At 35.4% G+C, this 11,755-nt stretch overlaps 1 protein-coding gene and 1 long non-coding RNA gene across 2 annotated transcripts; one reads left to right on the top strand and one right to left on the bottom strand.

Moving 5' to 3' along the window:
- The first annotated feature begins 1,390 nt into the window (after nt 1-1,390).
- On the top strand, nt 1,391-1,816 carry LOC113271862 (S-protein homolog 2-like). The gene is made up of 2 exons (XM_026521787.1): nt 1,391-1,394; nt 1,437-1,816. Exons 1-2 carry the CDS (start codon nt 1,391-1,393, stop codon nt 1,814-1,816), a joined length of 384 nt encoding a protein of 127 aa, XP_026377572.1.
- Nucleotides 1,817-3,292: 1,476 nt separating this feature from the next.
- On the bottom strand, nt 3,293-4,703 carry LOC113338137. Its single transcript, XR_003354633.1, has 4 exons — nt 4,597-4,703; nt 3,841-3,902; nt 3,671-3,741; nt 3,293-3,584 (listed from the first exon to the last, which is right to left on the bottom strand). It is a non-coding gene; the product is annotated as an uncharacterized LOC113338137 (long non-coding RNA).
- Nucleotides 4,704-11,755: the final 7,052 nt, after the last annotated feature.

Here is an 11,755-nt window from a genome sequence, read left to right as displayed (position 1 = left end):
TTCCTTGATCCCATCCCAACTACACAAATCAAATATTTTGTTACTCTTTTTTAGATTGAGTAAACAAAACTCAGTGTTATTTTCCATATTTAGCCTAAACTCTCACCACCACTCCCCCCAAGTTCTTCGGGTTTGGTAATTGAATATTAAGACTTAGTTTGGTATTGCTGCAGCTTTTGTAAAAGCACTTATCTGTTGTGCATTGCTGTGAGAAAAAAACAGTTTGACGTTTGGTAAAATATTAACTAAAGTTAAAGCTGATTAAAAAAACAGTCAAAAGTGTGTTTGGTAAAATATCAAATTCAATCATTGTTGTTGTAGCAAGTGACAAAAACAGACATATCTTTGAAAATAGTTTTATTCGGTTTTATAGGGTTTAAAAATAATTAATATTAAATTTACTAATTGTTACTATTATTATGATTGTTAAAAAAATTATTTTACTTAACCACTTTTTAATATATATATATATGTATATATATAGTTTACAACCAAAAAATCAAACTAAAAATAATTAAATAATTATTTAATATTTGTTTTTATTGTTATTATTGATAAATGAAAGGAAATATTTTGAAAATAAAAAATAATAATATTAAAATATAAAAAATACAAAATACAAAATTGATTGTATATAAGTTTAAGGGTAACTTTTGTTATTTATAAAATAAAATAAGGACAAAAAGATAAATCAAGCATTAAATATAGGTAAGACCAAAGCTTATGCTTTTGTAACTTTTAAAAGCTCTTACTCCCCAGCTTTTGAAAATTGAGGAATTTGGGAAATGCTTTGGATAAATAGCACTTTGATTTTTTTTCACCAAACACCAATTTCAAAAATTATTGACATATATAGGTTTTGAAAGTGTTTTTGGAAAAATAAAAACACTACCAAACCCAACCTAAATCACCATCTTAGTCAAGTTTAAGATCAAATATTAAAATTTATAATGATATCCATGGATAATATGATAGGTTATCCATGCATTTGGCTGTACCAGTTATTTTCGGACGAGTCATTTCATTTGACTACTCCTCTGCTCCGTGTCATCGGCTTAATAACTAATTAACACGTGTTAGGCACGCACGTGGACTTCAATAAGAGCTCATCGCGGTCGCGTTCACTAAGCTTTTTCGCCGATACTACCAGTTACCCGGTGTACCACTCCGATCCATTTAACCACCTCAGGAAACAACAAACAATTAATACGGAAATCTTTAGAAACAACAAACAACTAATATGAAGGGAATATGCCATTTGCAATGTACCAATAACCCTCTGTAGAAACAACCAACAATTAATATGAAGGGAATATGCCATTTGCAATGTACCATTATGTGTGTCTATATATATCGATAAGCAGCAATTCATACTCATTCAGATTCAAAAATGGGTACTAGCTGTATAAGTTTATTGTTGTGTCTGTTGTTTTCAGTTCTAGCTTGTAAGTGTTCAGCGAAGGTGACGGTTCACGTAAAAAACGATATCCAAGGTTATCAAGTTGTGTTGGATTACCATTGCTTTAACGATAATGACGATTTAGGTCAACGTCTGCTACATCAAGGGCAGGAATGGCACTGGGAATTTGGTGTAGTACCTGCTTTTACATTTTTTGTTTGTGATATGCGTTGGTACGATAACAAGGATCATCGGTGGTATGACGGCAAGTTTGATGTTTACTATACATCTGGATTTTTGGGTAACAAATTTAAACGGTTTTGCGGTGGTGACTGTCAGTGGTCTATCCGTCGGGATGGAGCTTATCTCTACCGTAAGGATAGAAGCGACTGGGAGAGAAGAGGGGAGTGGCATTGATGCAGCTCGAGTTGATCCATGAAATCATCAAAATGTTCTTTTCTGAATTGCTAGCTACAGTATTAAGTTAGTCTAAATGATGAAGATAAAATCAAACCATTAACATGGAAAGTACTAAAGAATTTCCTTATGCAACATATCATCAAGACTGTAATTTACTGTCCAATTAGCCTAAATTCATTCAAGGTAATTTCAAACTACAAGGTGTTGAAAAGAAAGATGTTCTGTTATAATCTGTTAGATACAAAAGAAACTACTTACTCTTAGTAAAGCTAGAATTTTGAATCATCATCTACGATGTTATCTAAAACAAACCTTCAAATCAAAAATGATCTTGCTCCGCCTTGTGGCATCGCACACATAGCTTGTGGCAAAGATGTATACAATATTTGCAGTAATCACCCACTGAAATAGCTGATGAAAAATTCAGAGTCTGTTATCTTTCGAAGATATATTGTACGACTACTAAATTAATATTTATGCAATGAAATGTCATACGACTTCCCTATTAACCTCATTGGATCAGATTTTTACACAAGCCGGGCATCTTTCTGTTTTTCCTTTTCCCACTTGCATAACTTTGTTTTTCCTAAAAATTCTTTTCAGTAAATTGGTCGGTAGACACTCTGAATTGTCAAAGTCTTGGTATAACTGTCGGAGTTGAAACACTTTTGTACCAACAAATTACTGTCACACCTACCGGCTGCTAGTGAATTAAAGGGGACCGTAGATACCAATGTCCACTCCACTACTGGCCAACTGTGTAGTACAGTGGTTAATGCATCCATTTTCGTCCATAATGCGGATGCCGGATGGGTGGTAGGGGATCGATTCCTACTAGGAAAGGTTGTACTTCTTATTTTCACCAACTTTCTCTGTAAATATTATTTTAATTCAACACAGATGAAAAACAATTGTATTGATAGCTATTAATAGCATTTGCATTTTTCTTTACTATGTTCTTCGGTTCTTCCAATAATCCAATGGGTAAATTGCTTTCATTTACTATATAATGGGTATTTGCATTTTTCTTCCAATAATCCAATGGGTAAATTTGTGTTAACTATATAAATGGGTAAATTTCTGTTAACTATATAATTACTGCAAATTACATCTCGATCTTTGCCAGAAACTATATTAATATGCCCATACCATGACCATGTTTATGGGTGCACAACGGTCGGTTCGGATCGGTTTTCATCCCTACTGACCATAGAACCATACATGTCGTTTTTTTTTTTCAAGCTGTCCCAATTAGTACGACATTTTTAGATCGGGTCGGTTTTGAACTGGCCGATCTAGACTCGGTTCGGTAGCGGTTCGGTAGCGGTTTACCAATTTCAGATAAACCAGCCAGAGTTGAATCGGATAAACCGAAAATCAAGACCGACCGACCATATCCAATTCCAATTCTACACTGAAATACTTGTTCATGTGACCTGTTTAAGCAGTATGGCAGTAATATAGACAGTTGACTCTCTGCAACAGTAAAACTAAATTTGCTAATAAGAATAATAATCAATTCAATAGTCTTAACTGAAAAATATCCAACTAAACTGATAATAAGCTTAAGCAAATTGAAAGCAAAACTAAAAGAAAACTAGTTTCTTCAACTGTTTTGATACTTCTGTAAGAATAAAGAATGAACGAACGATATCACTAAGGTTTTATTCTTCAACTAATATGCAAAGTCCAAGTATTCTTCAGCTAACGTGGAAGTGAAAACTCCAATAGGATAGATTATTCCAGAGGTGCTTCCAAGTAGCACCTGCAACAAACAACAAGAGGAAAAATACATAAGAATGCAGTCGAATGATTGTCCATACTTAAGCAAACATAACATCAGAAACATACCATTCATCGAACACCATTAGCTGTCATTAGCTTCCTCTATCAATCTTCTGCAGTCACGGGACCTAGGACATCTACGAGAAAAAGTAAACTCTAATTAGATTCAAAATCAAAACAAAAAGTTATAATTAACACAAACAGATTGCATACAAAGAGCTTGATTGTATACATACCACAATTGAAGCAGGGGTTGATTGCTCGACATCCATAGTTACATCTGAATACAAAGTTACAACTGAAGGAAAAATTATACATCACTATTAGTTCCCCATTAAATTGTCAAAAAATCATAATCAAATACACAATCTGGCAAAGATACAAAAATAGATACACAGGACAAGGCATTCAATGCAGTTCATATAGTTAGTTGATTTTGCAGGGGAGAAATACTATGAGTTCATTTTGCTCTTAATTCATTTCTAAATTGCTTGTCTTAAACTTCTTTATATGTTGGTAATCTTGTCTTGTTACAACATACATCTCTGTAGGATATGGCTTTAAGAGTAGCTAGTTACACATCATTCACAAGTGATTCAAAATGTAACTTAGTTGATACTGGTCCTTTAATTCTCTTTATAAGTTTAGTCAAATATGTTAATCTTACTGTACCTCAATTAATGAAAACAATCAGTGAAAGAAAAATTCACCCACAAGTGATAATCAAAACACAAAATCAAACAAAATAAATTGAAATCAACCTAAAACCCGCTAGTAGGAGTACCTCAATTAATGAAAACAATCAAATAATCCAAGCAAACCAAACCTCATTAATAAGAGTATCTCAATTAATTAGAACATCAATCAAAAACTCGAAATCAAACTAAACCCTAATAAATAGCGGGCAGTAACTTAATTGAGGAGAATCAATCAACGAATCGAAATCAACCAAACCCTACTAATAAAAATCAATCAACAAACTTTTCAATTACCTGCGGGCTCCATTTGATTATCAGCAAAAAACAAAAACTGGAGATGATGGTGGTGATGTGGCTAGGTGGGAGTCAGAATGTTGATTTTGGTGAATATCTTCCACAGCTTTATGTGGAGATTTTAGAGTTTATTTATACCGCAAAGATACTGCCAATGCAGTTACATTATTGTTACAGACTTTATAAAACAAAGACTCTAACAAACTCAAGACTCTGCCTTAGAATTCTTCCTTGTTGTTCGGTCTTCTAACGCTCTCCATATGACTCTGTTGTAGAGCTTAATCTGTTATGACTAACATCCCCCCTCAAGTTGTACTGGAGTTGACGAATGTGCAACTTGTGTCTGATGAACTGAAACTTTGGTGAGGACAAACCTTTGGTGAAGATATCAGCCAGTTGATCACGACTGCTGACAAACTTAACATGTAACTGTTTGCGTGCAACCCTTTCTCGTACAAAGTGATAGTCAATCTCAATGTGCTTCGTACGAGCATGGAAAATAGGATTAGATATAAGATAAGTGGCACCAATGTTATCACACCACAGAGAGGGTGTTGGAGTCGCAACACCAAACTCAACAAGCAAAGACTGAATCCAAATGAGTTCAGAGGTAGCAATTGCAACTCCACGGTATTCAGCTTCAGTGGATGATTTTGAAACCGTTTTTTGTTTTCGTGCATTCCAAGATACCAGATTTCCTCCAAAGTAGATACAATATCCACTGGTTGATCTTCTGTCATCCAAACTACCTGCCCAGTCTGCATCACTATATGCATTCAGTGAATAATCACCTCAAGGTATAAAGAATAACCCATAGTCTATTGTGTGCTTCAGATATCTCAGGATACGTTTAACCAGCTCCCAATGTTCTATATACGGCTCATGCATATACTGACAGGCTTTACTGACTGCAACAGAGATGTCAGGTCGAGTAATGTGAAGATACTGCAGTGCACCAACGACACTGCGATAGAGTGTAGGATCTGTAAATTTGTCAGAACCAATCTTCTGAATTTTAGAGTTTGCTGCCAGTGGAGTGCACACAGGTTTGATGCCATCAAGTTTTGTGCGTCGCAGCAGATCAGACACATACTTCCTCTGTGACAAGACCAAGGACTTCTCCTGTTGTAATACTTTAACACCTAGAAAATACGATAAAGTTCCCATATCTTTCACTGCAAACTCAGAACCCAAATCAGAAATCAAATTATCCACCATATTAGAGTCTGAGCCTGTTACAATGATATCATCAACATAGATCAACACATAGGCAATAGAAGCTCCAGATTTTTTTATAAACAGTGAGGAGTCTGCAATAGATGCAGTAAACCCCATTTTGAGAAGATGATTGCTGAGACGTGAGAACCACGCACGTGGAGCCTGCTTAAGCCCATACAATGACTTATTCAACTTACACACGTGATTAGGATAAATAGGATCAACATATCCAGATGGCTTCTTCATATATACCTCTTCTTCTATAATCCCATGAAGAAACGCATTCTCCACATCTAATTGACGTAGTTTCCATTGGTTAATGACAGCAATAGAGAGGACTATTCTTATGGTGCATGGTTTAATCACAGGTGAGAATGTTTCACCATAATCTAAGCCCTCTTTTTGGTTGAAACCCTTAGCCACCAAACGAGCTTTATAACGCTGTATTGTCCATCAGGGTTACTTTTGATACGGTATACCCATTTTGAGCCAACTATATTCATACCATCTTCATATGGTACTAAAGAGTATGTGCCATTTTTTATCAATGCATTAATCTGATTGTCCATGGCCTCCCTCCATTCTGGAATCGTACAAGCCTTGGAGTAACATGTTGGCTCCATGAAATCAGCATCCTGCAGCGGGTGTTTTGTAGTGAGACATAGTCTCTGAATAGGTTTAGTGATGCCAGCCTTGGATCTAGTAATCATAACATGACCTTGCTGCAGCGTGTGATCTTGTGACTAAACTTCAGGTGAAGCAGTAGTTGGATACGTTGGCACATTAGCGGAAACATCCGAAGTTTGTTGTTGGAGATGATTATGAGAAGATGCAGCTGGAGATGTAGACGGTTGTAAGACAGGATCCAAAGTTTGTTGCTGATGCAATGGAACTGCTGGGGATGACTGAAACACAGAAGAACTCAAAAAATCTGTGCTTGTATATTGAGTTGGGGAACTTACCTCTGGAGATTGCTGTGGAGGAGGAGAGAATGGGAATGTCGATTCTTCAAACCTCACATGTCTGGAAATATACTCCCTATTTGTAGGAGTGTGAAGGCATTTATAACCCTTATGAGATGGGCTATACCCCAAGAAAATACATGGTAAAGACCTAGGTTCAAGCTTATTTAAATTGTAAGGTCTAAGGCACGGGTATTCTAAACAACCAAAGACACGGAGGAAAGAATAATCCGGTTTTTTGTTGTAGAGAAGCTCAAGAGGGGTTTTGCCTTCAGCAGAGGACATAAGTAATCAACTAATCAGATAACATGCTGTGGTGAAAGCATCAGACCAAAATTCTTTAGGAAGGTTAGCATGAAACAATAAGGCTAGACCACTCTCTGTAACATGTCTAATTCTGCGCTCAGCAAGACCATTTTGAGGTGAAGTGTGAGGACATGAAAACCGATGCTGTATACCAGTGTTGTTTAGATATGAAGTGAGTTTCTTGTATTCAAGAGCATTATAAGACTGGAAGACTTTGATTGTATGACCAGTTAAGTTCTCTACTTGTTTATGAAACTGAGGAAAAATATGGAATACATCTGATCTTTTTATCATTGGAAAAACCCAGGTATAATGAGAGAAAGCATCCATAATTAATAAAAAATACCGATAACCAGTTCTTGAAATATCTGGAGAGACCCATATGTCTGAAACAATAAGACTTAGTGGTGCATACTCAGTTGCACTATGAGAAAAATGTAGACGCTTACTCTTGCTAATGTGACAGGAGTGGCAGAAACCAAAATTCTTATTCAAACAAGGAAGGGAAAATATATTAACTAATTTGGAAACTGTGCTCAGCATAGGATGACCAAGCCGCTGATGCCAGATAGTTATGCTTGCAGAGAAAATTAAAAGACTTTGGATGAATATGTTTGTTTAAGTCTCCTACTGCATCAAACACGTACAGTCCATTCTCATTCCTCCCCTTTAGCAGCAAAGCTCCCGTGGTTTTGTCCTCCACAAGAAAGAAATCTGTGTGAAACTCAAAGCAAACATGATTATCCTTACAAAATTGATGAACAAATAGTAGATTCGATTTGATCTGTGGCACATGGTATACATTATTTAGGCAGAATTTTCTATTGTTAGATGTAAAGACAGCGTTGCCAATGTGAGCAATGTGCAAAGTATTACTATTACCAACTTTAACTGTATCAGTGCCATCATATTCATGTGGAATGCATAAGTTCTTGACATTTGCAGTCAAGTGGTGAGTAGCACCAGAATCTGTGACCCATTGAGCACCAGATGAATCACCAGGAAAAGAAAGGTATGCTGTTGGAGGCTTGGGATGAGAAATCTTTTGTTGGTCATAACGAAACCAGCAACGATCTTCCGTGTGGTTCCGTTTTTTACAGATCTGACAGGTGATTTCTCCATTAGCTGGACTTCTGTTGTGCGGCATTTGGCGACGATTGTTTTTGGAGGAGGTGGTCCACGATTTTGGTTATTGAACCGTCGTGGTTCATTCTTAGTTGTTGCACTAGAACTAGAGGCAACAAAGTTGGCAACAGGAGCCTGTATTTGTGCAAGTTGTTGTTCAACTCTCATCTCAAAAGAGAGCAGGTGTGAAGTGAAGGTCTGGATATCCATCCCTTCAACAGTGCTTAGAGCAGTGACAATTGGATCATAAGTTTGATTCAATCCATTACTGATGCACTGTTTCTTTTCTTCAGGTGAGACAATATAACAAGAAGCAGCTAACTGGTCAAATAAATGTTTAGCATCATTGAGATAAGATTTCAAGGATTTGTTACCTTTGTTCATGCAGTGGAGTTGCTTCTTGAGACAACTCTGGTGAGCACACGTTTTTGGTGCATACTCAGCTTCCAGTTTATCCCAGATTTCCTTGGCAGTGGTTAGTTCTGACACAGTGCTAAGAACTTTTGGTGTGAGGGTTGAATTCGGCCAACCAACGATCAATGAGTCTTGAGATTCATAAGCTGTGAATGCTGGATTTACATCTTCAGATGCAGGAAGATTACGTGGTGGTTTTGGTTTTGTGCCATCAACAAAACCTGACAGATCATATCCTTTAAGGATGGGTCTAAACTGTGCCTTCCACAGATGATGATTCGTCTCTGTGTGCTTCAAGGTTACAAGATGATGTATCTGAACATTTCTCAAGGTCGTTGTTGTATCCTCCATTAAGGTTTGATTTGCTCAGTTTTTTTTGTTTTTTTTTTGTGATTTGGTTTGTGTTGTTGATTTGGGTTGATATGTGAGGAAGCGACTGGATCAAAGGCTGATACCAAGTCAGAATGTTGATTTTGGTGAATATCTTCCACAGCTCTATGTGGAGATTTTAGAGTTTATTTATAATGCAAAGATACTGCCAATGCAGTTACATTATTGTTACAGACTTTATCAAACAAAGACTCTAACAAACTCAAGACTCTGCCTTAGAATTCTTCCTTGTTTTTCGGTCTTCTAACGCTCTCCATATGACTCTGTTATAGAGCTTTACAGTGGGGGTTGTAGTTAGTAAAGAAGGTTGAAGATAAGACGACAATGGATTCGCCTCTTCGGCATCCTTAGTTTACCTCGAGAGAGAAATGGGAAGAAAAAAGGAAGAATAAGAGAGATGGTTGGTGGCTGGACGTAGGTATCTTAGAGAAGTATTTATATGGAGGTATTAGTATTTCTAAGCCATAGATTACTTTGATCGGTCGGTTTTGAGTGAGGTTGGTCGGTAACTATCTACAACCGAGTAGCACCGTAGCTAGCTCGGGTTTAGACAGCACTTACCGTTCAAGGCCGTTGTGTACTTCGGGTTCGGTGAGTTTCGGTCATTTTTTGATCGGATCGGGCGGTTTTGACGGTTTTGTCGGGTCCGTGTGCACCCCTAACCATGTTGGAAATATATGTTTTAAAATAAAAATGTATTTCCATTTATTATTATTAAAATTGTTTAGAATAGTCTTAATAATCTTCATAAAAGAATTTTATTTTTTGTTATAAATTCTTTGACCGTTTCATATTACAAGAGTAAATGGGTTTTATTAATCCATATTAATGTTTTCATTAAACTCATTTAAGATCTTTTGACTATAAAATAAATTTTTGTTGGAGAAACAATTAGAGAGTTTTTTTTAATGTTTTTGGAGTTTAAAGATAATTAAGAATTTTTGAGAGAAAGATGACTAGTGTGTGACCAACACTTGTTTTCTACACATTTGATTTTGAGCAAGAATAGAAGTGTACAAGTATCACATGTTCTCAAAGTTCAAGAGCGATTGTGAAAGAGATTTACCCGGCTGTTTTATCCTGAGGACGACGCAACATGGAAAAACTGCTTGCACAATCTTGGGCAGAGCCGCGAAACATCTTAAAGAGAGCGACCTAGTCGTGACTCAGCCATAACAATTTATTTTGTTTGGTTTATGATTGTTTTGCAGAAATTTTCAGCAATTGTTCCAACTATTTTAAGATGTTTTCTTCTGCCATAGAGATCAAACGAGAAACTATTGTTGAAACGTGATAAGTATCACTATTTATTTTGTTTTATCGAGTCATTACGGTATAATTATTCATTAACCATTTAGCTTGATGCTTGGATTTAAGGTTTCTTGATAACTAAAATTAAATTCTGATGTCTAATCTTAATAGACCACAGTTGTAACAAGTTGTGGAGTTTTATGTGCATCTCTTGAACGAAAATAAATTGGGTCTAGATATTTCTATTAGACATACCAAACATCACGACAATCATCCACATTTAGTTTCAGAATTTTTGGATACCAAAAACTATTTTTAAGGTATTTTACAAAACTGCATAACGTTGCTGGAAATTTCTGACGGGAAGAAATTTTGTCCTAATTGAATTTGTTTGTCCCAATCTTTAGGTATCTATTTTTAACTTGTGTAACACGAAAATTGTAGATCATGAACCTATCTTCAAAACTCATTTTGAAATCTTTATTTGGATTTTTGATTTGAGAGATGTTGTGATTTTGAAATCATTGTGTATGTATGTTGAAAATATGAGCCGTGATACTTGTGTGAGCATAGAGCTTAGAGACGTAAGAACTTACAATAAAAATCATGTTTTGATTTTAGTACTTTAATCTTGTTTTGGTAATGAAAAAATAAGATCATTATTGGAAAACTTATAATGTAGAAAGTTATAATGTATAACATTATAGTTATAAAACTTTATTTTTGTTTGATACTTGGAGTACTAATTTTTATTTGATTTTTAAGTACTTACATAAGTGCATACCTTACTTATTTTGGGTTACAAATGCTATACATTTAAATGGTTGTGACAGGTGATAATGTTTTTGTTTCTCAATTAAAATAAAAAATTGCGAGTAAATACTAGAGATTAATCGGTGTGTGGAGAAATGGTTTTGTTGATTTCTTTGCTGGTTTGGATAGAGTAGACAATGGTTTATGAGCAATTGAGATTTTAAAGGAAATGAGGTATGCTTGATGAACTATTTGTAGTTATTGAGCGATCAAATAATTGGATTCCAGATTGAAAAAATAATTTGATTATTCAATCTTAGAATGAATTTCATGGAAACAAGATATTGAGAATTATTGTTTATGACAATAAATTTGTGACTCATACAAGTTTGGAACTTATTAAATAGAACCTGATACCAAACCAAAACCGAAAGAATAAGAAACCTAGTCAAAAAAAATATGAATACCAACTCTCACCAAGAAATGAACATAATTTTAATTATGAAATTATTTGTTATGCTTGCATTAAACCAAGTCTTAGGACACAAAATTGCAAAAATATTAAATCTTATTAACAATACTTTTCAAGGTAAGTTAATGTGAATTGTGGATACAGTGAGAGGTTGGTATATGTTGGTGTTTTACACCATATTTGTTTTGATAGGTTATGGCTCAAAAGTTGAACCGAATCGTTTGAAAGAAAGTGGTGTTGAGTTATACTCACATCTCAAGGATTCCTG

The sequence above is a fragment of the Papaver somniferum genome, chromosome 1 (genome assembly GCF_003573695.1).
Source record: "Papaver somniferum cultivar HN1 chromosome 1, ASM357369v1, whole genome shotgun sequence".
Lineage (NCBI taxonomy): Eukaryota > Viridiplantae > Streptophyta > Magnoliopsida > Ranunculales > Papaveraceae > Papaver > Papaver somniferum.
The sequence above is the reverse complement of the archived record's forward strand: the minus strand, read 5'-3'. Positions and strand labels throughout refer to the sequence as shown.